This window comes from Ochotona princeps, chromosome X, assembly GCF_030435755.1.
Source record: "Ochotona princeps isolate mOchPri1 chromosome X, mOchPri1.hap1, whole genome shotgun sequence".
In the NCBI taxonomy this organism is placed as follows: Eukaryota; Metazoa; Chordata; class Mammalia; order Lagomorpha; family Ochotonidae; genus Ochotona; species Ochotona princeps.
The window spans coordinates 65,969,809-65,997,120 of NC_080865.1; the positions used below are offsets into that span (position 1 = coordinate 65,969,809).

A 27,312-nucleotide genomic window follows, 5' to 3' on the forward strand; every position below is an offset into this window, starting at 1 on the left:
GACACATCCAAGAGATTTATTATCTGGATTGGCTCACGTGCTTATGGGAGTCTCGCAAGTCCCAAGATGTCCAGGCCCAACCAGTAAGCCGGAGACCCAGAAAAGCTACTGATTGACTTCTGGTTCCAGAAATGCCTGAAAATTAAGCAGGTTTAGCTGTCAAAAATCTGGCAGGCTCAAGACTCAGAAAGAGCTTATGCTTCAATTTCATTCTGCCATCAATACAAAAAACTGATGGTCACCCAAAAAGAATTCTCTCTTACTTTGGGGGAGCATCAGGTTTTCTGTTCTATTTAGGACTTGAACTAATTAGAGGAGGCAACCGACACTATAGGTGGAAATATGCTTCACTCTACTGATATAAATGTTAATCCTTAAGACAGAAAAGAGGATGTTTTAAAGATTTAACTTATTTTTGGACCTCGGGGTTTGGGTGGTGGGAACTTGTAGCATCCTGGTGGCTGCTGGGGTCCCTGATCCAGGGTGGACTCAATCGTTGGGGCCCTAACCACAGGCACCGCTAGCAAGCAATGAGTGACTGCTGGGCTTGCCTGAGCCTAAGAGGCTTCTCCCTCTGTGCTAAGTATGCTGTGAAGGGATTTCTTAGAAGCTAGGATCAGTCCCTGGCTCCATCCACCGCCACCAACTTGTAGTGGGAGTGGCCTAGGGGAGTTTGACCTCGGAGCTTGGGGGTGGGAGCTTCCAGCAGCACGGTGAGTGAGTTCCAGGCTTTTGGGCAGCCAGCACGGCAAGTGCCGCAGGGCTCCATCCGCTGGCCGATCATGGGCAAGCTCTGGGGTCTTGCAGGTGTGGAATTGCTGTCTAGAGACATCCATGGATAAGGCCACTGTGTGTGTAGGTGAGGAATGAATCATGAGGGTCTCCCAACAACAGGATCACTGTACTTACAGGTAAGTGAGGGGACTGAGACCTTGTGGTTTGGAGAGGAGAGACCAGAAGATCTATATGGGTCAGACTGATACACCAGCCTACATGGGAGTCTTGAGTAGGGATTGTTATCATGGAACATTGCTGACCACCACACACCAGTCAATGCAAAAGCTAGGGCTGGGGACCTGTCTAGCTAGGCTAGAGCTTAGAACCTGACTGAATGTTGGAATAGGGGACGGGTCACATTAGGCAGGGCAATGACACTAACCAGCACGTGTGAGAACCAGGTCTGGGGGCAGATTCTATGGGGGATATGTGGGCCCAACCCTGTGGAAACACAAGTCCCTCTGGTTAGCTCAAGAGTTGGGGATGATGGGCCCAGAGCCGTGGCCTAGCAGCTAAAGTCCTCTTCTTGAACGAGCCAGGATTCCATAAGGGCGCCAGTTCTCATCCTGGCAGCTCCACTTCCCATCCAGCTCCCTGCTTGTGGCCTGGGAAAGCAGTAGAGGACAGCCCAAAGCCTTGGGACCCTGCACCCACGTAGGAGACCCAGAAGAGCTCCTGGCTCCTGGCTTTGGACCGGCGCAGCACCAGCCATTGCTGTCACTTGGGGAGTGAATCATCAAATGGAAGATATTTCTCTCTGTCTCTCTTCCTCTATATATATATCAAACTTTGCAATAAAAATAAATAAATAAAAACATGGGAGATTAAAAAGAGTTGGGAATGGGCTGAGCTAGGTGTGACCGTGGAACCTGCTGACACTCACGGGTACAGGGACTGATAACAGTCTAGGCAGATCCAGGCAGCAGCACCTGCATGTGCATCCTAAAACAGGGTGTGGGGTGGGCTGGGCCACAACATTCACCAGCTCATACAAAGCCAAGATGGAGGGGCAGGCTATACTGGAGAAGGGCCTAACACTCGCTGGCATGCATGAGATCTGGGTCTGGGAGTGGGCCAAGTCGGGGAATGTGGGGAACTCCCCTAGTGGGACACAGCTCAAGCTGGTGATCACATGGTCCAGGCCTGGGGTTCAGGCAAGCTGGACAAGTGAGCTCCAACTGTTGGCTAATGTGTGCATTGATTTTGGAAGGGGGCAGACTGGGCAAGGCCAGGCAAACCTTAGCTCACCAGCAAGAGCAGAAACTAGGTTGGAGCACAGGTCATGCAGACTAGGCTGCCACACCTACTGGTATGCATGAGCCAGGGATGGGAGCAGACTGAGCAGGGCCAGGTTCTAGCACCTGCCAGTGAGAGTCAGGTGCTATATCATCCAGGCCAGGCTACATCATCCAAAGGCAAGGGCTATGACAGGTGATGGACTATGCCAAGCTGGATCAGAGCAACCACTGGCACATACAAGATCTATAGCTGGGAACAGGCCAGGTTGGGGAGCTAAGAGGACACACTGGCTGGGTTGTGGTTCCCACTGGTGAGTGCAGGGACTGGAGTGGAAGCTGTGTTCTGATCTGGATATACCTGCAGTATCCCTCGGCACAAGTGTGGACTGAGGCTGGGCATGCCAGACTGGGCTAGACTCCAGCACCAGTTGGTGCTCATGAGGACCAGGGTAGGTGTAGGACAGGCTAGGCTAGGTTTACATCCCTGCTGAGCTAGCTGTGAGGTGTGTCTGGATGTGGAACTGGCTTGGCTGGGTTGTAACACCCAATAATAAAAACTGGAATGGATTGAAGGCCCTTCAGGAAAGGCCATTGTTCCTTCTAAGACAGGAGGTGGACTGAGTAGGACTGACCCACAGACCCATCGGTGTGCACGAGATCTGGCATTGGGAGAGGTTCTGATAGAGGAGCTTGGGGAACTCCTCTGTCGGGACACAGTCCCTGTAGGTGAGCACAAGAACCAAGATAGGGAGCAGCCCAGACCAGGCCAGGGAACCATACCCACCAGCATACATTTGGTGCAGGTCGGGGATGGTCCAGGCTGGGCCAGTTCACATCACCTGCTGGTGATTCCGAGCACCAGAATGCAGTGTGGGTCAGGCTGAGTTCGGTCGCAACACATGCCAGTATACATGAGGGCTGGGACTGGGTGCTGGCTGGGCTTGACTAGGCTGTAGCCCCCACCAGCATGAGCTGGAATTGGGGGTGGGCTGGGCCAAGCCAGGCCACAGCACCCACTGGCAAATGCCGAGGTGAGGCGGACCATGCTAGACCAAGTCGCAGCACCCAACTGGCACAAATGAGAACCAGGGAAACGGGACAAAGCCGGTAGTGGGGCTGCAAGGGGTTCTCTGCTGGACCATGAGTCCCACTGGAGAGCATGAGTTGGAATGGGGGCAGACCAGACCAGGCAGGGCTGCAATAACTGTTTGTCTCATGTGAGCCTGATCAAGGAAAAGTCAGGCTGGGTTGACTGCTTCTACTGGTGCATGCATAAGTCAGAGCGGATGTGGGTTGGTTGGGCTTTGCTGCAGCATCAGCAGTCAAATGCTGGCACTGGGGGCTAATTCTGTCAAATTCAACAGCAGCACCACCTGGAGAATGCAAGGTCTGAGAGTGGAATGGGCCTGGCAGGAAAGAGTGGGCACCTCCCTCTTGGGTTGCCACTTTGACTGGTGAGCATGAGAACCAAGACTGGGGAAGGCATGGCTAGACGGAGTATGGCTGGATAATGGGACTGGTTGGCTTGAACTAGGCTTCAATGCCCATTGACTTGTATGAGAACTGAATGGGATGTGGGACAGACTGGACCAGTCTGCTGTACATATTGGCAAATAAGGAGCCGGGGCAGGGGGCGGGCCTGGTGAGGGTTACTGAGGATCGCTGTGACTAGGTTGCAGCTCCCACTGGTTTGCCTAAGGGCCAAGTGTGCGGTGGAAAGGAATGGGATGCGTTCCAACACATACTGATTTGCATAGAAGACAGGGATGGAGACAAAACTGATCCAGCAATAGCAACTACCAGTGTGTGCAAGACTGTGCCAGACCCCTGTATTGGCAAGCACACACAAGAATCAGGTCTTGAATGGCTTCAGATGAAGTTTCCTTGGGGATGCCCCCAACTGAACTGCTGGACTCCAAACCCCAACCATGAAGAGAAATGCAGGTTTTGGCCGCGGAGTGCATATGTCAAAGCTCAGCCTCCTCATTGGCTTAGACGGAGCAGTAGCCAGCATATCCAAGTGAGCATGGAGGATATGGCAGTACATTGGAGCCTACAGAGGACACTTGGTACCATGACAGAGGACAGAACAAATGAAATCAACTACCCCAGACATGTGTTGGCAGTGAAAATCTGGGCAAACTGAAACTCTAAGGTAGACTATGTCAGCCAATGGATTCTGGAGAGATTTCATCATGCTTGGAAGGGTGAGATGGGCAGCAACTCAGAACAGCTGAACTATCGAAACCACTTGAGCAGTGCTCTTGGAGCATGCCCCACATCGGGGACCCTGGGATGGTTGGGAGGCTGGGTGTGACTTCTCCCTTTATCTCCCTCCTTCTCCAGTTACAGGAAGGAAGAAAGACAATGTGGAAACAATGGTCTCAGCCACTTTCCTGTAGCCCTTGGCCCTTTGAGCTCTAATCAACTATGTAAAAATCATTACAAAAATAACAAAAACATTTATTTTTATTGGAAAGACAGATTCACAGAGAGGAGAGAAAGAGAGAAGAATGTCCATCCCCTGTTTCACTCCCCAAGTGACCACAATGACCAAAGCTGAGCCGATCCAAAATCAGGAGCCAGGAGCTTCTTCTGGGTCTCCCACGCAGTTTCAGGGTTACAAGGTTTTGGGCTATCATCCAGTGCTTTCCCAGGCCATAAGCATGGAGCTGGATAGGAAGTGGAACAGCTGGGACAAGAACTGGCACCTGTATGAAATCCCAGTGCACTCAGGGCAAGGATTTAGCCATCGCTCCTAGCCCAGAAGAGAGGAGTTTTAATGTAATCACCATAAAGAATTGATAAAAGTTTGAGGCGATGGATAGGATAATTGCCTTGAGTTGATCAGCAGACATGTATCAAAATATCAAATGGGGGCATGAATTTGGCACGATGCTTAAATTGCTGTTTGGAATGCCCATGGTCCATGTCTCAACACTGGTTTGAATCCTTGGCTTTTCCATTTCTAATCCAGCTCCCTGCTAATGCACCTAGGAAAGCAGCAGCAGATGGCTCAAGTAGTTGGACCCCATAATGCATGTGGAAGATTCAGAGGGAGTTCCTAATTCCTGGCTTTGGCAGGGCCCCACTGTTGCAGCCACTTAGGGAGTAAACCAGATGAGATCTCTGTCTCCCTGTCTCTCAAATAAGCGATTTTAAATGTAATAATCCCTATGGGGCCAGCACAGTGTCTCAACAGTCTAATCCTCCACTTGGGCACTAGTTTCTGTCCCGGCTGCCTCACTTTTGATTCAACTCTCTGCTAATGACCTGGGAAAACAGCAGAGAATGACCCAAGTTCTTGGGTCCTTGTACCCACACGGGAGACCTGGAAGAAACTCCTGGCTCCTGGCTTGAAATCGACTTAGCTCAGTATGTTGGGGTCATTTGGGGAGTGAACCAGCAGGTAGAAGATCGTTCTGTCTCTCCTTCTCTCTGAAAATCTCCCTTTCCCATAAAAATAACTAGATCTTTTTAAAAAACAGTAATAATCACTAATTTTTCATAATAAGGATTAAATTAGCTATATATAATATAATAAGAATTAAATAAAAGAATATGTGTGCATGTGTTACTTATATGAGCACTGGTATACAGTAAATTCTACATATATATTTAATTAAGTAAAAATTATAATGATATATAATTCATTTAATAATAAGCCATAATCACACAAGGTAAGCAGATGTGAGTCTGGCTGCTTTGAGCCAAGCACAGGTTGCTACAGATATGTCAGTATTGTGATGTCCATTATTACAACACTGCCATTCCCTTTATAAGTGGCCACTGAGCTGCGTTCATCTGGCACCGAAGCCAGAAAGGCTAATGTACCTCAATTGTCTATACATCTTATGTCTTTAATACAGAAAGAACAAACTTCTTATATACATCATTATCTCAAGGTAAGCAAAATGTATCTCATTCATTTTCCAAGTAAGAAATGTGAATGTGGTAGGTTTAAATGTAGGTGATTTCACTTCAGGACAGGCATGAGAAATCAAAGATAGGGCTTATGGAATTTACTGATTACCTTTTCTGATTATTCAAATGACCATTAGTTTGTAATTCTTATTATTTTATACATATTTATATAGAATTTACTGCATATTAGTGCTCATTTCAATACTCTATATATAAACTCATTTGATATTTATTGTACTCAGACAAAGCGGCGATGATCACTCTTATGTGTAGGAGAGGAGGTTCAAAAAGAGGTTAAGGGACTTAATTCAGTCATTTTCCCAATTGGTTATCCTATCTACCCTTTCTCCTAAACAAAGAGCTTGTGTGGGGGCCCAGTATGATAGCCTAGTGGCTAATCCTCACTTGCATACAGTGGGATCCCATATGGGTGCCAGTTCACGTTCTGGCTGCTTCACTTCCTATCCAGCTCCCTGTCTGTGGCCTGGGAAAGAAGTGGAGAATGGCCCAAGGCCTTGGAACCTGTACCCATGTGGGACACTCAGAAGAAGGTCCTGGTTGTTGCCTTCAGATCAGCTCAGCTCCGGCTACTGCAGCCACTTGAGGAGTGAACCACCAGACAGATCTTCCTTTGCTTCTCTCTGTAAATCTGACTTTCCAATACAAATACATCTTTTAAGAGAGAGAGAGAGCTTATGTGGTATATATTTGGTTCTTTTTGGCTTTTTGATAACCTTGGGAAGTTCAGAGAGCCTGAGTTCAAGGTAGGAAGCTCTGCCAATGATCAAGAAATAGTCTGAAGCCGTTCCTGGTCTCATCTCATGGGAAATGGCTACTGTGGAACCCAGTTGCTTCGGGTCTTATCAGCTTCATGGGCAAAGCTGGAATTGGACTGGCTTTTACAACAGGTCATTTATAAAGTTCCCCTTTTATTCTGACTTAAGCCAGTACCATTATATGGGAGTCCTTATGAAGGCCAAGTGGTCTCTTAGGGAGTAAGCTGTGCTGTGAGAAATGCTACGAAATATGAATCTCTATTTAGTACTAGATTCGCCCACTGTTTGGGGGAAACTGTAGAACCCTGCTAAGCTACCCATTAATAAGCAACCACATAAACTGAATTGATCAGTTAGCTAAGCAAAACCCATGCAGATGCTCAAGTACTTTGCTAACCCAACCAGGGCTGCCTTCAACTCTGGATTACAGCATGAGTCATTAGTGTGATGTAAATAAAATCACAATGAGACACCTCCTGACACCAGCCAAGACAGCTGTAAACAAAAAGGTGGCAACAACATGAGAGGACATGAGCAAGATATAACCCTTTAACATTGCTGGCAGCAATGTAGAGTCTTGTCCTGGGTTTGTAAAACTGTCTAGCACTTCCTCAAAAGGCTAAACACAGATTCATCATGACCCAGTGACTATACTCCTGGGTTATATATCCAAGAGAACTGAAAACATAGGGTCACCCAGAGATCTACACATAAGTGTGTATAGATGTTATAACAACTTTATTCATAAGAACCAAATTTCTACCAACTGATGAATGAATGAAATGTGGCATACCAATTCAATAGAATGTTATTCAGCCATAAAAAGGAATGAAGTACTGATATTTGCTATAGCACAGATGGACTGCAAACTGCCTGCCTAAATTTTCCTTTTGACTTACGTCCTCACTTCCAAAACTTGTCACTAGACTTGAGAAAAACTGTCCCTCTTTCTGTGACATTTATAGACAAGGTTGGATAGACAGAATCTTTTGGTTCTATACTTTCAGTTCAATCAGCACCTATGTAATCATAACTCAATTTAACTTTCAGTGTTAATAATGGGATTGATTTCTTCTTTATTTTTATTCTTTGAATATTTAAGAATCAAGTTGAATTATGTTCCGCCTACTGACCTCCTGCTGGGCATGGCTAAAGGAAACTGGAACAACAAGAAGGTAATATTACAATCATCTATTTAAACTGATTCCACCATTTCCTCCCAAGTGTCTGCCCACAGTCCCGCAAGGGACAAAGCATTACACATACAAGAATATTTTTAAGAATTTTGTGGAAAGATGGAATTTAAAGGTAAGTATATTTTGGCACACGATTTTCTGAATTCATGCATTGTTTTTTAATGATATGCATTTTCTGTGAACTTCTTGAAAACCTCTCCAGTTGTAAGGGAAAGCAATAAAGGAGCAGGGTGAAGGAAGCTGGGTGATTGTGCACAGTAAGTGAATTTGGAAAGTGCCCTTGAAGGTCTTCAGGAGAGGTTCTCATACTACCCTCTACCACCTTAAGCTCTCAAACTACTACAGGCAGAATTCCAAATACTAAAGAAGATCTGAATTCTTGCATATGCTAAAACCTATCTTTTTAAGACTGGCTAATTTTTCTTTTCCATTTCCAGGAATGTGACTGTTATTATCGTTGGCCTGGACAACTCAGGCAAGACTGTCCTTATGCAAGCCTTCCAACGATGTAAGGAACTAAGAGTATTAGACAGTTATATAGGTCTCCTATGAAGAAACAATCATCCTTCCTAGCTTTGCTTCATGGCACTCAGTTGCTCTCATTGTGAGGATAAACATCTCTCAATACACACACACACACACACACACACACACACACACACACACACACACACATTCTCTCACCCTCTTCCTACCCCTCAGGCATTTATGTTTCCTTCTCCCATTCCAAGCTATCCCAATGGCATGTCCTCTCATAGCGTCAATATGAATGAGCTCAAACTATGTAAAGAATGGCAGTCAATTAAGAAGGCTGTAATGTTTGAAATGGTGTCAAGTTTCAATTAAAGTGAACTTAAGTTTCAATTAAAGTGGACTTCAGTCTAGATAAGAGACACAAATGTAAGATAAAGAAGTTTAATAACATGACATTCTATGTGACAATGAATATATAGGGAGTTGAGGCTTGAAGAATGTTGCCCATTCAAACATGTGCATGCATAATACTAGATCTTCAGTTTAATATGATGACATTTCAAGAAGTGATTACACACAATTTCAGGAAGCTATCACACCACTTGTGAAGACCCAGCTCGCTGTTAGGTAGCTGAAGAGGTCAACACTATGTCTGGCATAGACTGCTCTCCATCAGTACTCACTGAATGAATAAATGCATGCATGCATTAATAGGTATGATGATTTTTATATAACCTGGCAGCCCACAGTAAAGTACTTAGGGTATAGCAACAGCCTTCTGGCTGACCTTTCCAGCTCCAATTATTTATCCAGTGATTGGTCCACACATTTACCAGGACTTAACACAACAATCTGATCATGACAATTCCATGCTTAGAACTAACTGTTCAATGCTTCTCATTCTATTCATCATAAGTCATACCAGAAAACTGATTTTTCCATTTTTTATCCTTGTCTTAGAGCCTACCTGCTCTTTTCCAGTTCCTAGTATTACATGATACATCATATTGAGTTTTAGTCATTCCACTGTGCTACAAAGGACCAGAACCCATTACATTCACCTTTCATGTTTTGGTACCCATTATCCATGCCCATTGGCACCTTGTACCCACAATTATTCACTAATTCTTCTAACTTTCTAACATTTATTTTAAGATAATTTTTAAACTTTTAAATCTTATATATGAGATAAAATGTAATATTTGCTTTTCTGGGTCTGGTTTATTTCACTTAACATAATGCTCTCTAGTCGCATCTATTTTGTTGCAAATGTCAGGATTTCATTATTTATAGCTGAATACTATCCCAGGATGTATATAACCCATATTTTATTTACCTAGTCATCAGCTGATGGACACATCTAGGTTGATGCCTTTTCTTTGCTATTGTGAATAGTGTTAAAATAAATTTGGAAGTGCAGGCATCTCCTCCCTTTATTGACTTTGTTTCCTTCAGAAAAATTCCCAGATGAGGTATAGCTGTATTATATGACAGATTTGTTTTTAATTTTTTAAGGAACCTCTATCATGGTTATAGTAATTAGCATCCCCACCAACAAACAGTATATACGAGTTCCCTTTTCTCAACATTATTACCAGAATTCCTTATTTTTTTTGGTAATCATTTCAACTGGAATAAAATGATAACTTCCTTATGGTTTTGATTTGCACTTCATTGATATCCAGTGATTCTGAGCATTTTTTCATGTTTAGTTGGCCACTTATATTCCTCTTTGGAGAATACTTTGTCCATCTCTTAATTGGAGTGTCTGCTATTTTATTTTTTAGTTTTTTTAAAAGTCTTGAAATACTCTGGCTATCAATCCTATGTTGGATGAATAGTTTGCAAATACATTCTTTGGGTCTTTAAGTTGTCTGTTCATTCTGTTAATTGTTTTCTTTCCTGTTTAGAAGTTTCTTAGTTTTATACAACCTCATTTGTCTGTTTTTGTTTTTGTTAACTGCGATTTGGGGGCTTTTTAAAAAAAGTTATCGGTCATACTGATGAAATATTTCTCATGGTTTCTTCTAACAGTTTTAGGCCTCACGTTTATATCTTTGGTCTGTTTTTAGTGGATTTTTTTAATAGGGTGGTTAGGTTTGGGAGTCTTGGTTTAATCCTGTGGATATGCCTATACAGTTTCTCCAGGATCACTTATTGAAGAGACCATCTCTTCTCTAGGGTATGTTTTTAGATCCTGTGTTAAAGGTCAGTTGACTGTGGCTATGTAGATTCATTTCTGGGGCTCTGGACCTGTCCAACTGGGGTTCTGATCCTGTTCTATTGGACTCTGTGTCTGCTTTTCCTGTGATTGCCATGCCATTCTAGTTTCAACAGCTGTATTGTGTGTCTTGAACACTGGTAGGGTGATGCTTTCAGCTTTCTTGTTATTTTCAGGTCTGTTATGGCTATTCAGGGTCTCTTGTGTTTCCATATGAATTTTAGGATTCTTTCTCCTGTGAAAAATGTCATTGGTATTTTGATGAGGACTGAAGTGAGCCTCTTGCTTGCTTTTGGTAGCATGGGCACTTTAATAAAATTAATTTTTCCAATCTGTGAACCTAGGAAATGTTTTCATTTTGTGTGTGCATGTCTTGTTCAATTTCTTTAGCAAGTGTTTTGTAAATTACACTGTAGAGTCATAATTAAATTTATTCAAAGGTATTTTTGGTAGCTATCACAAATAGGATCATTCTTATAATTTCTTTTTCAGCAAGTTGATTAGTATAAAAAATGCTAGTGATTTTTGTGTGTTGATTTTGCATAGTGCAGCTTTACTGAATTTAGCAGTTCTAATAGCCTCTTGGAATCTTTCAGTTTCTCTCTATATAGAATCCTGCCATCCACAAAATAGAGATAATTTAACATCTTTCTCTCCTTCCTATCTATATGTCTTTTCTTTTTTCCTCTTGCATCATTGCTCTGGCTAAAACCTCCAATACTATATGAAGTAAAAGTGGTGAGAATAGACAGCATTGCCCAAGCTGTGTGTTGTGCAACACTCCACTAGGGATATAGAGAAGAATGAAGCTCAGGACCCGTTCTAGCGGGGAATTTATAAGTTACTGTAAGAAAGAAGAGAAATGTGACTCACTTGGAAAAACCACTTGTGGCATCCAGGTTTATCCAACAATAGACTGCATTATTGAAGGAATTGTTAAGGCTTCAAGTAAAAAGAGAAAAACACTAGGGAAAATATTGCTTTGCTCTGACAGGGAGAAATAATATGAAACAGTATTTTAAAGCTACCTTTCCAGTTATAACCTGTTCATGTACTTTTAAGTGGTTGAATATAGACATAGTGAATATCACATCAAAGTTATGATAGACGATTATGTTATCTGAGAACTATAATTAGAAGGATCACTGAGTAGCATGAAGGCTCATTAAAACGTGATAATGTATACATACACACATATCTATAGACACACACATATGCTCATAAATGAGTATGTTATCATTAATTTCCAGCAAGCTGAAGGCATATTACTACCTTCTCAGGTGATGACTCTCATTCTGACAATCCTATGGCAAATATCATAGGTAGAACTGAGACTACAAATAAGTTATGGATTCTGGTCTTAGTACAGCTAGTTATAAAGAATCCACACAATCATTTTGCTGCTAACATGCAGAGACCTAAGACAGACAGACAGTTACATAGACTGCAATGCATATACACAGTCACTGTGGAATAAGGTGTAGAATTACCTTGAGGGTTTTATGACTTAGCTTTTAAAGGAAAAATGTGTCTGCAGTGGGCACCATTTTTTGCAAGAGATATACAGAAGACTTCATATTCTCATTCACAGTAACCAGAAACATTCACTGAACACAGGGCACCTCCTTCCCTAATAGAGCTTCTATTTTACTTGAGACAGGTCAGAAAAGAGGTGAGGTACCCGTTAAACATAGCAGGTGTGGCGTGGTGTGTTAGTGTTTAGGAGGAATGAAAAGAGTCAGGAAGAAGGAGAGAAGTGGGAAGAGGGAGAGAGATGGAAGAACTAGGAAAAGAAGAAAAAGTAAAGGAAGATGGAAAAGGTAGTGAAGAAGGAAGGGAACAAGACTGAGAGGGGCAATAGTGAAGAGGGAAAGACGGAGGAATGGGAAAAAGAAAAAGAGAGAAGAGGGGAGGGGAAAACTGAGAGGAGCAGGAGAGGGAAAACAAAGACGCAGAGAGGAAAGGAGAATGATGGCAGGAGGGAGAGGGGAGTGGAGGATAGAGGGAAGGAGTGGGAGAAGGTGAAAGGAAAAGGGGGAAAGAATGGGAAAGGGAGAAAAGAGGGGGAGAGAAAGGAGCAAGAGGGAGAGAGAACGAAGAGAAGGGGAAGGGAGAAATACGGGTTGAGAGAGGGAGAGGAAGGGAAGGGGTGCAGGTCAAAGAAATAAGAGCGGATTGGAAGGGGGAGAAGTGTAGATGAGAGGTAGTGAGGGGTTGGGGGAGAGTCTAGGGAAGAGGAAGGGAAGGAAGAAGAGAGAAGGGGGAGAAAAACGGGAAGAGGAAGAGGAAGATTGGGTGAAGGAGAAAGAGAAATAAGAGAAATTGAGAGGGAGAAGAAGGAATTGGGGGCAAAGAGGGGCACTAGGAGAGACAGAGACTCAGGTTAGAGTGCTAAGAGATAGGTCTGCCAGCTTAGGAAGAGGAGGGGTGTGGATTTGTCTCTCCTGGGAGACAAATCACTCATTGAAGATGAATACAAGCCAAAAGAGGGTAGCATGCCTAGGCCAAACAGGTTTTCCTTCATGTAAACAGTATATTGTAATGCATGCATTCTGTTTTTGCTTTTGTTTTTTTAAGTAGTGGTGGGTACAGAGATCTCATGTAATAGGATTCATAACAAAGATCATAAAATGAGGAAAGGGTACATCATTACTTAAGGGATATAATCCAATGAAGACACTTATAAATATATACATATCTTGTAATATGACATCCAATCATTGTTTTGACTATGCCTATATTAACTTCCACATGTGAGAAAAAGCAGGTGACATTTGTGTTTTTATGACTGGCTTTTTCGTTCAGCATAATGATCTCTAAACCATCCCTTTTGTTGCAAATATCAAGATGTAATTCTTTTTGATGACTAATATTCATTGCATTGACTTAACTCTATGTCTCTGCTTTGTGGTTGTTTCTCCTCGCTCGGCCTATGTACAGTACTTCCAAGCAGAATTGGCAGCAGCATGAAGTCCGAATTGACCACACTTATATTAGATGAATACGAAGTTTCTATCTATGACCTAAATGGAGACATGAAAGGCCGAGAAACATGGCCAAACTACTATACACGTGCACAGGGGCTGGTTTTCGTCCTGGATTCCAGTGACTTAGGACGCATGCAGGAAGTGAAGATCATCTTGAGACGCCTACTGACTGATAAAAGAGTAGCGGGGAAACCCATCTTACTGTAAGACTATGCCTTTGTGTTCTACTTTTCCCTACCCAATTGGTACTGAAAGTAGGGCTAAAGTACTGGGTGGTCCTTTTGTCACACTTAGCGAGAGTTCCCACTTCTGTCAGCTCAGTGGGATAGAATGGCCCAGTCCCCTAGGGGGTGTTTGCAGGAGCCACTCTATGACACACACTACCCCAGGAAACAGGTTACCGAACTGTACATAGGGTAGTTGGAAGGGAAGCACCGAAGGAAACTCAGAGGTGATATTTGGATCTACCACTGCCATCCTGCAGCTGGACTGCCTCCCTGAATTTGCTTCACATCTTTTCTGGTTGCAGTCTCCGATCTTAACATCACACAGTGGCAGACAACAGCCCGTTTTGTATGCCAGATCCTAATGCCTGCTCCCTTTGCAGATTGCCCCGGAGATATATAACCAGTGTTTATTGCAGGAAATAACTCAGGGGAGAGGGGAGGCAATCTTTTCCCCTCCCACACATACAATGACTTCCCTTCTGCTGCTTTCATTCCTTATTAGGAACCCCAAATAGAGCATTACCAAAGTTGGGAGAGGATTTTCAAAACTCCAAACCTGTTCACATCCCGTTAATAATTCCAATTTAACTTTGATGCCATGAAGTAGGGGAAATGAGAAATGAATCCTGGGAATTATCTTGTATTCAAATTGTTTGTGCCATTCTCTCCTCCATTGAGAATGGAGAACAATCTTTAAATTCAATACCCAAATGTGATGCAGTTGTACCAGAATTGATTCTCTCCCTTCCTTTCCTATCTTTTTCCCCTACTCAATTTCACTCTTCCTTCTCCTTTTTTATACCCTGTTCTAGCCTGGCAAACAAACAAGACAAGAAGGATGCCCTTTCACCATGCGTTATCATCAAAAATCTGCTTCTGGAAAGGCTAATGAAAGAGACCAAGTCCCTGTGCCGAGTGGTAAGTGTCCACCTCCACCCCTTCCATCTTTCCTCTTCCTGTAAAGCCCAGCTGAGAATGTCCTTGATCCAGTCCACGATCAGTCTCATATGGGGTTTAGGGCAAAATAGCCCATTCTAAATTGCTGGCAGTAATCAATACTACTTTCTGCCTTCAAACTAGTTTTCTGAAGTCAAAAATGCTAATATCCTTATCTGATGACTAAGAAAGCTGAGGCCTGCAGACTCCTAAGTGACTTGTTCAAGGTTAACACATCTAAGACAAAAAACACTTTCTGTGAAGACTGCAGCTTTTGTGTCTGTCATTTACCTTCTCAGATGTGAATGCTGAGGATCTCAGGCCTCAAATTTCAAATTTGCTCCCCAAACCCCCTCTCTGCCACAGGAACCATGTTCAGTCACCAAAACTTTCCAAAAGAAGAACCATCAGCACATAATTGAAGGGCTGCGCTGGCTGCTGGATGCCACAGTGGATAAAGATGAAGAATTTTGTATTTCCCAGCAGCTACCTACCTCAAGTGCCACAGTCCCCAAAAGAACTAGATGTCCTAGGGAAATATGCTCATCAGAAAGGTATTGAGTTGTCTCTAATAGCTTTACTGATAAGAATACAAGCAGGACTCAATCTTAGACATGAGTATGGGAGGTATTTGGATTCTCAGCAGTGCTGGTCAAGGCCCTCAAAATCAGCCGGCCCCACTGAGTCAGGGCAGTGTCCACTGACATTGCAAGAGTGTTAGGTACACTCCCATCCCTGCACACCTTCAGTGGCCATGGCAGTGGGATATGCAACAGGATCTCTACTCTCTGATTCTCCACCTGGAAGAGAAAAGCAACAGGATCCCCCCTTAAAGAGTCTACTTGATGGCTTTCATGGGGCTGCTGTAGACTCTCAGCCTCCAGTTCTCTGATCCTCCCCATAATGAGGAATAGGAAGGAGAGAAATGTTGAAAAGAGGAAAAACAAGGACAAGGAGAAGGCTGACATGTGGCTCAGTGTTTGTTAAGATGCTCCTTGGAATGTCTGCATCTCATAACCAAGTGTCTGGGTCCAAGCCCTAGCTCTGCTTCTGATTCCAGCTTCTTGTTCACAAATATCCTGGGAGGCCACAGGTGAGAGCTCCAGTACTTGAGTCCCTGTCACCCTTGTAAGAAACTCAGAGAGATTTCTAGGCTCCTGGCTTTACTCCTATGGTGGGCATATGAAGACTGACCAAGCAGATAAGAGATCTCTCTTTCTCTGTCTCTGTTTTCTGTGTTTCAAATAAAAAACAGAAAAAAAACAAAAGAAAGAAAACAGAAGGTGAGCAATGACTTCAGCAGTAAAAGATCTAAATGTTCTCGTATTCTGCTATCATTTTCATGGCTTAATAAAGGCAAATTTCAGGGATGGGGTTAGTACCTGCATCAGACAAACAAGACTGCAATGTGTTAGTCTCTACTGGTGCTTCATCCATTCCATGTTCCCCAGCTTTTCTACCAGAACTGGTCTGTCCAAAGAGAAAAAACCACCCTTAGAACACGTAGAAGAACCTAGACCTCTCAAATCGATCCTCCAGGTAAATGGCTCTTTACAGATTAATGCCCAGAGACCAATCTCTGAACTCCTGTGCGCCAATCTACCCCTATCTTCTTACTTTACAGAAGGAAGGCTTAAGATTAAGATCTAAGAAGAATATCTCAGTAACATTTGCTTTGGATGAACCCATGAAAGAAGGTGAATATTCTGGTACAAAAGGAGCTTTGATCACTACCAAACTTTATTCCATTCTGAGTGATGATTTAAAGACTTTCCTACCAAGCATTGCTGAGAACTTACTAGATGGTTATCCCAGTTCAGTCAACAAAGAGGAAAAATGTGTAGACCTTTATTCACAATTTTTACAACAGTATTCCTGTTTTGACTCTGACCCTCTTCTTACACTACAGTTGGTGGTTAGGAAAAGAGAAATGGAAGAAATACAGAGACAGTTCTTGGAGACCACATCCTGGCAGCCCAATATGAAACCCTTGGCACTGGCTGACACAAGATTTATGCATAGATGTAGGTTTAAGATTTATTTTATTTTTACTGGGAAGTCAGATACACAAAGGGGAGGAGAGACAAAGAGAAAGATCTTATGTCCATTGATTCACTCCCCCAAGTGGCTACAACAGCCGGAGCTGAGCCGATCCAAAGCAAGGAACCAGGAGCCTCTTCCAGGTCTCCCATACAGGTGCAGGGTCCCAAGGCTTTGGGCCGTTCTCAAGATGCAGGGTTGTCTTAAAAGCTATGACTGCCAATGACAGAAGTAAAAATTGTTACAACCTTTATGGAGGGTAGATTGGCTGTCTACATATATATTAAAAAATTAAAATGTAGATATCCTTTGAGCCAATAATATAATTCCTGGAGCTGTATTCAAAGATTTTTTTTTCTAACACATACCAAAATAAAGGTATGCTTAAGAGTCTGGCATGAAGACCCAGTAACTAAATCCTCACCTTGCATATGCTGGGATTCTATATGAGTGCAGGTTCATGTCCTAGCTGTTTCACTCCCCATCCAGCTCCCTGCTTATGGCCTGGGAAAGCAGTAGAGGATAGCCTAAAGCTTTGGGACTCTGGACCTGCATGGGAGACCTGTAAGAGGCTACAGGACCCTTCCTTTGGATCAGAAGCTACTTGGGGAGTGAACCAGTGGATGGAAGACCTTTGTCTCTGTCCCTTCCCTTCTCTTTGTTAATTTTGCCTTTCCAATAAAATTTAAATAAAATCTTAAAAAAGAAAAGAAAGGTATGCTTAAGGAGATCAATCGCAGCATTGTCCACAACTAAAAGTTGTAAACATCCTAAAGTCTAACAGTGGAATAGGGCTAAATAAATGGTGAGCAGTCACCAAAAGGAACACTATTCAGATATAACAATAGCTTATGTTGACTTACCTAATTGTCTTTAGAAAGTTTGTAGAAAATGCTTATTATGAAAAACTATGCACGGATTTTAAAACATTTTTGCATCAAGAAAACTTATTAAATTCACTTTTCCATGAACTCTCTAAAGTACCTTCCTTCTTACTGAGGTAGAAAGTTTTCCACGGACTCACACATTTATTAGGGAAAACAGCAAGTTTGTCTACAGTGTATATCACAGTATGTACACATGCTTGGAGATATCACCAAAATATATTCTCTTTTCAATTTCCATTTTACTGGAGATTTTCTTCTTTATGATAAGCAACAAACAAAGGCATTTTTAAGCTACAAGGGACCTGGAGTCTTTACTGGCTACAGCTCCATGGAAGGTCTTAGATGTGCCAGGGCCACTAATGAGGAAGCAGGCACTGCTGTGGGGATGAGGAAGAGCTGAGGATAACTCCATAGGAATCTGGTAGAAGAGAAAAGCAAATGTTTTTGTAGATGTCCACAAGTGCCCCTGCATTTTCATTTAACATTGCAATAATCTCTTTTCATTTCTATCATGTCAGAGCCTATGGCAAGGAAGAAAATGAACACCTGGAACATAGGGGAGAGGTTCCTAGAAAGTCCCAGTGGAAGAGCTTTTGATTTCTACGGTTAGTACTCCTTAAATGAAGGGCATAGTGGCCAAAGCACAAGTAAGAGGCAGTGGGAGGTTGGCAGAGAATGGTGGTGGGAGATGTGGTGGGAATCTTGTGGGGTGCAGTCTATACCTCCGGGAAACTGACCAACACCCTGCTACCGTGAAATGATCTGGAAGGACAAAAAAATCTAGCACTTTGTTTCACTTGCAGTAACTGGCTATTTTCTTTCTCTTGCTAGACTTTTAACAGATCATTAAAGAACGAAGGGAAATGAAAAAAAGACATCTAATATATTCCTTCCTCAGCAAATAATTTAAGTTTCAACACCATCAGGACCTACTCAGTTTTTTCTTCCTTTTTGTTTGATACACTTTTAACTCCATTAACTCTGAGGTCACCTTCTTGAGATCCACTCTCATTCCTCAATCTCTATATTCTAGCCAGTGTAGTAATCCTACACTCCCTGAGACACTCAGGAAATACTAGGTGGCATCCATTTGTGAATAAAGATCATCTTGCCAAAGAAGAGCAAGAGACTTTACATCTTTGTACCCAAATACTCCTGCCATGGATGACCAACCAACATGAACCCTTAGAACGACAGGATTACTTTTACAGTAACATCTTTTAAAGAGTCTGGAGTATAGAATGGCTGGCAAAAAAAAAAAAACATGGAAATACTTCGCTGAAAATTATATGCCACTGAATCCTTTTCTGACATCAACTCATTGTAAAAATCCCAGCCACTGTCCCTGAAGCCCCTCAAAAGCTGCTTTGCTGTTCCCTTCGGAGCAGCAACTGCTACCTCTTGGAACACTTGGTTGAGATTCGCAAACAGTGCAGCAGCTTACACGAACTTGACCTTCTTTCTGTGTCCTAAGGGTAGTAGTGGCAGTGGTAGTAGGTGTTTATTAGGGATTGAGTGTCTCTAACCCAAAATGTTTGGGACTAAAATTGTTTAATATTCCAGAGGGTTTTTAAAGTTTCTTTTAGGATGGACTATCTGCATAGAACTCGCTATTTGAGCCTCCTGACTCCAAAATTCTAAGACATCCAGGAGAAAAAAAAATGCCAAGGCATATTTATGTCCACATGAGGAGAATGAATTCAATATCAATAGTTGCACCAATACCACAGAGGTGGCAGGTATTCTGCCGGTTGCTGGGCAAAGTGTTTGGCAGATATTACTGCTTTTCACCCCCACCAAGTTGATAAAGTTGGTCCTAGTATATCAGCTTACAGAGGCAGAAAGTCATGTTAAGTAAGAGAAATAGTTCATCACAGGTTACCCATTAGGAGGTGACAGAAATTCTTTTTTTATTTCTTAAGTGAAAACATTATTTATTGGAGAGGGAGGGAGTGAAGCACAGAAAAGTTCACACAAGCGAGAGAGTGCTCCCACCACTGGCACATTATGGGTCTCTGATAGGATCCCCACAGGTTCAGCTTATTAGTCACTCCCCCAATGCCTGCATCAATTGGAGTTGAAGCTGGGAGCCCAGAACACAGTCCAGGTCTCCCTTGTGGGTAACAAAAACCCAATTACCTGAGCAATTAGCACTACTTTCCTGTGCCTTCATTAACAGAAATCTAGTCAGGAGCTGAAGCTCGGAATCAAACCCAGGTACTCCAATGTGGGACATGCAGCACGTTTTCACCAGTGGTGTTTCCTTTTAAAGTTTAATTTTATGTATTTGAAAGGCAGACTACTAGGAGGGGAGGGGGGAGGGGGGAAATCAGGCAGCATGGCAGCTTAATAGGTTAATCCTCCGCCTGCAGCATCAACATCCCATTTCAGTGCTAGCTGCTCACTTCTGATCCATTCCCTGCTTATGGCTTCGGAAAGCAGAGGAGGATGGCTCAGTTCTCAGGTCCCTGTACTCACATTGGAGAATTGGAAAAAGCTCCTGGCTCCCACCTTCAGACCAGCCTAGTTCTGGCCATTGTCGCCATTTGGGGAGTGAACCAGTGGATGGAAGATCTCTCCCCCCTTCGTCTCTCTCTCTTTCCCCCTCCATCCCTCCCTCCCTTCTTCTATCTCTGTAAAGCTGTCTCTCAGATAAAAATAAACAAATTGTTTAAAAAGAGAAAGAGAGAAACAGACATCTTTCATCTACTGGTTCAATCCACAGATGGTTGCAACAGCCAGGTCTGGACCATACCAAAGCCAGGAACTACATGCAGGTCTGCCACACGGGTGGTAGGGGCACAATACTTGGGGGTATTGTCCTGCTTTCTCAGGCACATTAGGAAGAAGCTGGATCAGAAGTAGAGCAGCTAGAAATCAAATTGGCATCCATATGAGAGTCCGGCATTGCAGGTGGTAGCTTAACTACTTGTGTCACAATGCCAGCCCCTGACCACTGGCCTTAACAGCTAAGCTAAATGCCTGCCTCAAAACTAGTTTTCAAATGAGGGTACAAACCTAAGCTCTCCTATATACCATCTCATCAGGCAGTAAAGACTAACTTGTACTTGTTGCGGAGGAATAAAAAACAGCACAGCTCTATCTTGCAACTCCAACTGGAAGGTCTGACACTGTCTCACGCTGCATCATTTGCTCTTTTCTATAAGGGAACCACCACAGGAACCTAATGGATCTTTGTCAGGATCCCAGTAGGCTCAACTTAGTCACAGAGCTAGAAGGAACCTTACATAGCTTCTAGCTGGAGATGTGAACACCCAGCCCACAGGCTATCTAAGTCCCACAAAATCATTTGGTCTGGCCCTGCCAAAGCAACTGCAGGTGGGACTTGAAATTAAATAATTCCACAGCAGGCTAATTTTAACGTTGATAATTTCATATGGCTCACAAAATGATGTCACATATATTCAAATGGCCTGTAGCAGAAAAAAAGGTTCCCTTGTTCTAGCCCTACTCCAAGGAACCTAGGGAAAGGAGAAGTTAAAGCGACTTGTTCAAGATGCTACAGTACAAAACTGGCAGATTTGCTCCTAAAATCCAGATATCTTGTGTGCCCAAGTCAGCGACATATCCTAGTCAAAGATAAGAGTAGCCTCCCCAGGTCTTCCGACCATACTCCACCCATCTACTATCCTCTGATTTGCCTGCAAACATGGCTGGAAAACTTTGTTGATAGTCATTCTCACATGGGGAAACAGCAAATCTCTTTGCCCAAAAATACTTTTATCAGACAAAAGGCCACATTTCAACAAGCCGTGGTTCTTAACAAGACTGTATCACTCTTGTTTCTCTTTCAGGAGACAGAGAATTTCCTCAGTTTCCAGGGCATGAGACGTGGAAGAACACGTGGATTGGTTATGCACCACGTCAACCTGAGCAGAGAAGAGGTTTTAGGCAGAGCAACCGCCAAGGAAAAAAAGGGAGAAAAGAACTCTAAATTTCAGGAATAAAAGTGTACCTCTTCTTATGAAATGAATACATTCCTGGGTGTCAACCAAGATTTATTTATTTATTTTAAAATCAAAGAGAGCTGTTTCACCCGCTGATTCAATCCCCAAGATGGCTGAGATGGCCAGAAGTGGGAGAGGTTAAAGCCAGGAGCAGAGCTTCATTTGGGTCTCCCACATGAATGCAGGGATCCAAGTACCTGGGCCATCTTCCATTGGCTTTCCAGGCCACTATAGTAGGGACCTGGATTGGAAGTGGAGCAGCCAGGGCATAAACCAGCACCCATATCAGATGCCAGCATCATATGCAGTGGCGTTGCTAGCTATGCCATACTGTTGGCCCCCTCCAACTAGTATTATTTTTTAAGATTTATTATATGTTTTTATTGGAAAGGCAGATCTACAGAGAGCAGGAGAGACAGAGAGAAAGATCTTCCATCCATTCTCCATTCTTCCATCCATTCTCCAAGTGGCTGTAATGACTGGAACAGAGCCAATCCAAAGCCAGGAGCCACAAGCTTCTTCTGCATCTCCCATGGGATTACAAGGTCCCAAAGCTTTGGGCCATCTCTAGGCCATAAGCAGGGAGCTGTGTCAGAAGTGCAGTATCCAGGACATGAACAAGTGCTCATATATGATCCTGGCACTTTAAAGGGAAGGATTAGTCAATTGAGCCACTGCACGGGGCCTCCCAACTAGTATTACTAACCATGTAATCACTCATAGTTGGCATAGAGGTCAAGCATGGACTCCCTGTTTTGTTTTGTTTTAATCTATGTATCTTTATTGGAAAGGCAGTTACAGAAGGAAAAGGAGAGAGAGATCTTCAATTCATTGGTTCACTCCCCAAATGGCCACAACACCCAAAACTGGACCAATCTAACACCAGGAAACAAGAACTTCTTCTGAGTCTCCCATGTGGATGCAGGGTTCCAAGTACTTGGACCATCATCTACTACCTTCCTAGGTCTTAAGCAGGGAGTTGATTAGAATCGAGCAGCTGTGGCTCAAAGCAGTGCCTATATAGGATACCAGCACCACAGACGGTGACTTAGCTTGCTATGACACTGTACTAGCCCTGAACACCCTGTTTTGTTATTCAATCCTATAAAGCATTATTACCTACTGACGGTAATTCGATGAGAAAAGATGCTCAACATGTGAGGGCCAGATAGAGGGGAACAATCTGAGAAAAAAATCCCATGTCCATGAGGAGCGAGGGAGAGTTCCCTCTGTTTAGCAGGCCCCTTTATGGGGTGTAGGGTGGTACCCCAATTTAATATTCAAATGAGGTTGAGTCTGTGTGCGTTTTATGTCCTGCGAAAACATTTTGTGCTAAGTCCACATGGGACTCAACATGCATAGGGTTACAGTGCTGGAGGATACTCTGGCACATCACGGGAAACTGGGTCTGCTAGATTGGCACATACAGCAGGAAGAGTTGGCATCCAGGGCTAGAGACAAAAACTGCAGACAATTTTTCAGCTCTTTTATTCACAGACTGCTTCCCTGGCTCCACACCTGTAGCCTCACCTCGCTTCATCTTCCCAGCTACACCTAGAGCTATAGCTATGGCACCCCTGACCTGTGCCTTATCCCTTCAGCTGCACTAAATCATCCTCCCATTCTTGTTGCCTTCCTCTTCTGGCAAGCTCTGTTGGGAAGCACAGGTAACATTTTCATTCCGGGGGAGAGAAAGCAGCAGAAATGTCCTACTGTGGGCATGTTTAGGGTTGGGACTATGAGAGTCAAGGGGCTTATCCTTCTGCCCTTGTGCCTAGAATACCCAGCTCAGGTCCAGACCAAGACGCTCTGCCGTTGGGTTGTGGGCCGAGCAATGTTAACAAAGCACTCAGACTGTGCTGTGTACTGATGACTCAGGAATCCCACACGATCCCACGCCCGTGCTAGTCACCATTTCCAGAAACTAAAATAGACTTCTGGTATTAAGAGACAGCAGGCCTTTAGGTCTGCTCACAAACAATAAGCCCAGTCCTAAGAACTGGCATGCCAGACAATACAAAGGAACGGTGCAGTCATTAAAGGTGGCAGTCATGTGCACTATGTGGGTGGAAATCAGAATGTGAAATAAAGTTAAGTGAAACTGACAGACTTGGAAAGAGCAGGTATACCTGCTGATCACAACTGGGTGGAGCACACATTGGAGGGAGCACTGCTAGAGACCTTGGTAGGATGAAGAGCCACACAATGCTTTAGATCCTGTGCACTTCCCCTTCAATGTGATTTTAATAATACATTTTTTTTTAAAAAATTGTTACGCTACTCATACTAGGTGACAGAAACACCTGTCTTTCAGCTGTCACAGTAGGAAACTGACAGATGACCGGATACAAGGGCCAGAGATCTGAATGCTAAGGAGGCTGTGGCTTTCACTTGGGCCCTGCATCTTACATTCAAGGCATCCTACTAGAACCCAGTTTCTAGATTTAATACCACAGTGAGAAATTCCTTCCAAATCCCATGGTCGTCAAATAACATTAACACAGCAGTTTAAGAGACTAGATCTGAACAGGCTATGTGGATTTTATTTGTTTTAAACTCGGCTCAGCTCACACTGAAAGAAAGACACTGTTTTGTGGATAGGTTGCTAGAAGTAACTTATTTGCAAAAGAATCACAATACATGCTATTGCTCTTGTCATGCTGTCATGGGTACAACACATAGTCCAACCTACTCACACATCTGGGTACCTGGCGAAGGTAAGTAAAGTTTCCACTCTGGAGCCCTGGCCTCCACACCTACCTTTTTTCTTTTCTTTTTTTCTTTGCTTTGCTTTGCTTTGCGTTTCTTCCTTCCTTCCCCCCTCCCTCCCTCCCTCCCTTCTGTCTGCCCTTCCTTCCTTCCTTCTATCCTTCCTTCCTTCCTCTGTCTGTCTGTCTCTTTCTCTCTTGCTCCCTCTTCTAAGATTTATTTATTTGGGGCTCAGCATGATAGCCTCATGGCTATAAACTCCTCACCTTGCACGCGCCGGGATCCCAAATGGGTGCTGGTTCATGACCTGACTGTTCCACTTCCATTCCAAACTCCCTGCTGTGGCCTGGGAAAGTAGACAAGGATGGCCCAAAGCCTTGGGACCCTGCACCTGTGTAGGAGACCTGGAAGAAGCTCCTGGCTCTTGGCTTCAAGTCGGTTTAGCTCTGGTCATTGCAGCCATTTGAGAAGTGAACCAGCAGATGGAAGATCATTCTGTCTCTCCTTCTTCCTATAAATCTGCCTTTCCAATAAAAAAAAAATAAATCTTTTTTTAAAAAACATTTATTTGTTTATTTATTTATTTATTTATTTGAAAGGCATGGAGAGGGAGAGAATCTTCCATGTGCTTGTTCATTTTCCAAATGCTACATCAGTCAATGAGCTGAGCCAGTCCAAAGTCAGTAGCCAGGAGCTTCTTCTGGGTCTTCCACACAGGTCCAGGGTCCCAAAGATTTGGACAATCCTCTGCTGCTTTCCCAGACCATTTGCCCGGAGCTGCATGGGAAGTGGAACAGACAGAACTTGAACCAGTACCAATACGGAACTCCAGTAACACAGGCTTCACCCACAACACAACAGCACTGGCTCCAACTTGGTTTTTCTAGAATTAGCTTTCATTCAGTCTGCTTAGTTTCAAAAGGATTATATTTAAAAATTTTTATTTAAATAAACAAATAAATAGGGTACCAGCACTGTGGCGCAAAAGGTTAAACCATGATCTGCAATGCAGGGCATCCAATATGAATGCCAGTTCCCGTCCCAACTGCTACACTTCCAATCCAGTTCCCTGTAAAAGGCCTGGGAAAACAGCAGAAGACATCTCAAGTCTCTGGACCCTGGGACTTACACGGAAGACACAAAAGACAATCCTGGCTCCTGGTTTCTGGCTTCAACCTGGCCCAATCCCAGTCATTCTGGCCATTTGGGGAGTGGATCACCAAATCTAAGTTTTCTCCATCCCTCCCTCTAATTCTGCCTTTCAAATGAACAAATCTTTTGGAATAAACAGGGGCTAGGTCCAGCGCAAAGTCTCAATTGGCTAATCTTCCATGCTAAAAGCACTAGGATCCCACATGGGTACTGGTTCGTGTCCCAGATACTGCACTTCCCATCCAGCTCCCTGCTTGTGGCCTGGGAAAGCAGGAGAGGATAATCCAAATCGTTGAGACCCTACACCCACATGGGGGACCCGGAAGAAACTCCTGGCTTTGGATTAGCTCATTTCGGGCCGTTGCAGCCATTTAAGGAGTAAATCAGCAGATGGAAATATATTTCTGTCTCTCATTCTCTCTAAAAATCTGACTTTCCAAAAAAACATAAATGCAACTTTAATAAACAAATAGAAGCCCGTGCTCTGGTGTACTAGGTTAAACTACTACTTGCAACACCAACATCCCATTTGGGCCCCTGGCTCCTGGCTTTGGTCTGGCCCGGTTCTAGCCATTGCAGCCATTTGGGGAGTGAACCATCAGAGTGAAGATTCTCTCTCTCTTTCTTTGCCTTTCAAACCAAATAAGTAAGCAAATTAAAATTAAGTATCAACTTATGGGACTTGGGATTTTTTAACTTCACATTGGTATGAAAGTGATATACATTCAGCAGAAACTATACTTTGTATTTTGATCATTTCTTCGATTTGGTATTATAGAATACTATCCTCTTTCATGGTGTAGCGAGTGGTAGCAAGCATAATCATTCATGTGATCATGAGGATGAACAACAGAGACCCCACAGTGTTCTGTGTTGCTAGGATGTTTGCTAAGTGAAATGTATTAAATATATTTTTTAAAGTTTACTTTGATATTTGAAAAGCGGAGTGACATCAAGATCTTCTATTAGCTGATTCTCTCTCCAGATCACTGTAAGTCAGGAGCCAGGAATTCCATCTGAGTTACCCACATGGGTTGTAGCACCCCAGGTACCTGAGGTACCTTTCACTACTTAACCAGTGCATAGCAGGGAAATGGATTAGAAGTGGAGTAGCTGGGACTCCAAATGGGCACTCTGACATAGGATACAGACTTGTAGGTGACATCTTAATCTGATGCACCAACAGCCTCCAAATGCAGCTTTGGCTTAGGATATTTTCGAGTCACCATTGATTTATCAGGACCCATCTTCAAGGTAAGCTGAGGACCTTCTGTGTCACTATTATTCTTATTTTATGGGGACAAGGGTGGGAAACAGGCTTGGAGATGTCACATAGCGATGGAAACAGGATCCAAGTTCAGATCAGTCTGGCCCCAAAGCCGCTCTTCTTGGCCAGCATATGATATTGCCTTCCTGAGCAGTTGTCAGATGTCAGACACTTCTAGTGACCAATATCGAGTCCTGAGTCTCTGAAATCTTACAGCCTAGTTGGAGGAGGAGACTGACAATTAAATGGCTCAGTATAATACAACTCTCTCTTCTCAGATTGTTCTTGGCTTGGTTACCAGTAAAGGTAATCAGCGAATGCAAATGATCCAATATCCACACTTTGAAACATTTAAATTCCTTTGTTAGGTACTCAGAGCACAGGTCTCTGTCCTTCGTACACCCTCATGTTACCTGATGGTTATGTATGGATGTCAGGGTATTTATATGTTCCTTCATTGCATGGCTCTGGATCTGAGAGGGGCAATGCCACTCAATTTGGTCTTCTTAGAGGACAAGCAATGAAAAGCATAA

At 43.4% G+C, this 27,312-nt stretch overlaps 2 protein-coding genes across 3 annotated transcripts in view; one reads left to right on the plus strand and one right to left on the minus strand.

Annotated features, from left to right (window-relative positions):
- TRMT2B (tRNA methyltransferase 2 homolog B) overlaps positions 1-27,312 on the minus strand; it is a 95,675-nt gene that overhangs the window by 16,671 nt on the left and 51,692 nt on the right. The window lies entirely within an intron of this gene.
- On the plus strand, positions 5,803-21,695 carry ARL13A (ADP ribosylation factor like GTPase 13A). Of its 2 annotated transcripts, none has more exons than XM_012928399.2 (10): positions 5,803-5,920; positions 7,818-7,890; positions 8,349-8,419; positions 13,547-13,796; positions 14,633-14,738; positions 15,123-15,310; positions 16,208-16,295; positions 16,381-16,453; positions 18,202-18,288; positions 21,499-21,695. In XM_012928399.2, exons 2-10 carry the CDS (start codon positions 7,832-7,834, stop codon positions 21,636-21,638), a joined length of 1,062 nt encoding a protein of 353 aa, XP_012783853.2. In that variant the 5' UTR covers positions 5,803-5,920; positions 7,818-7,831; the 3' UTR covers positions 21,639-21,695. The 2 variants fall into 2 exon arrangements, with proteins under 2 accessions (XP_012783853.2, XP_058515180.1); XM_058659197.1 differs by lacking the exon at positions 5,803-5,920 and adding an exon at positions 7,216-7,301.

What these genes read in the sequence shown, in the direction of transcription:
- ARL13A (XM_012928399.2), top strand. Translation starts at nt 7,832, where the DNA reads ATGTTCCGCCTACTGACCTCCTGCTGGGCATGGCTAAAGGAAACTGGA. An exon ending in CCAAGTCCCTGTGCCGAGTG is followed by an intron (nt 14,739 to 15,122) that starts GTAAGTGTCCAC and finishes TCTCTGCCACAG; the next exon opens with GAACCATGTTCAGTCACCAA. An exon ending in GAAATATGCTCATCAGAAAG is followed by an intron (nt 15,311 to 16,207) that starts GTATTGAGTTGT and finishes CATGTTCCCCAG; the next exon opens with CTTTTCTACCAGAACTGGTC.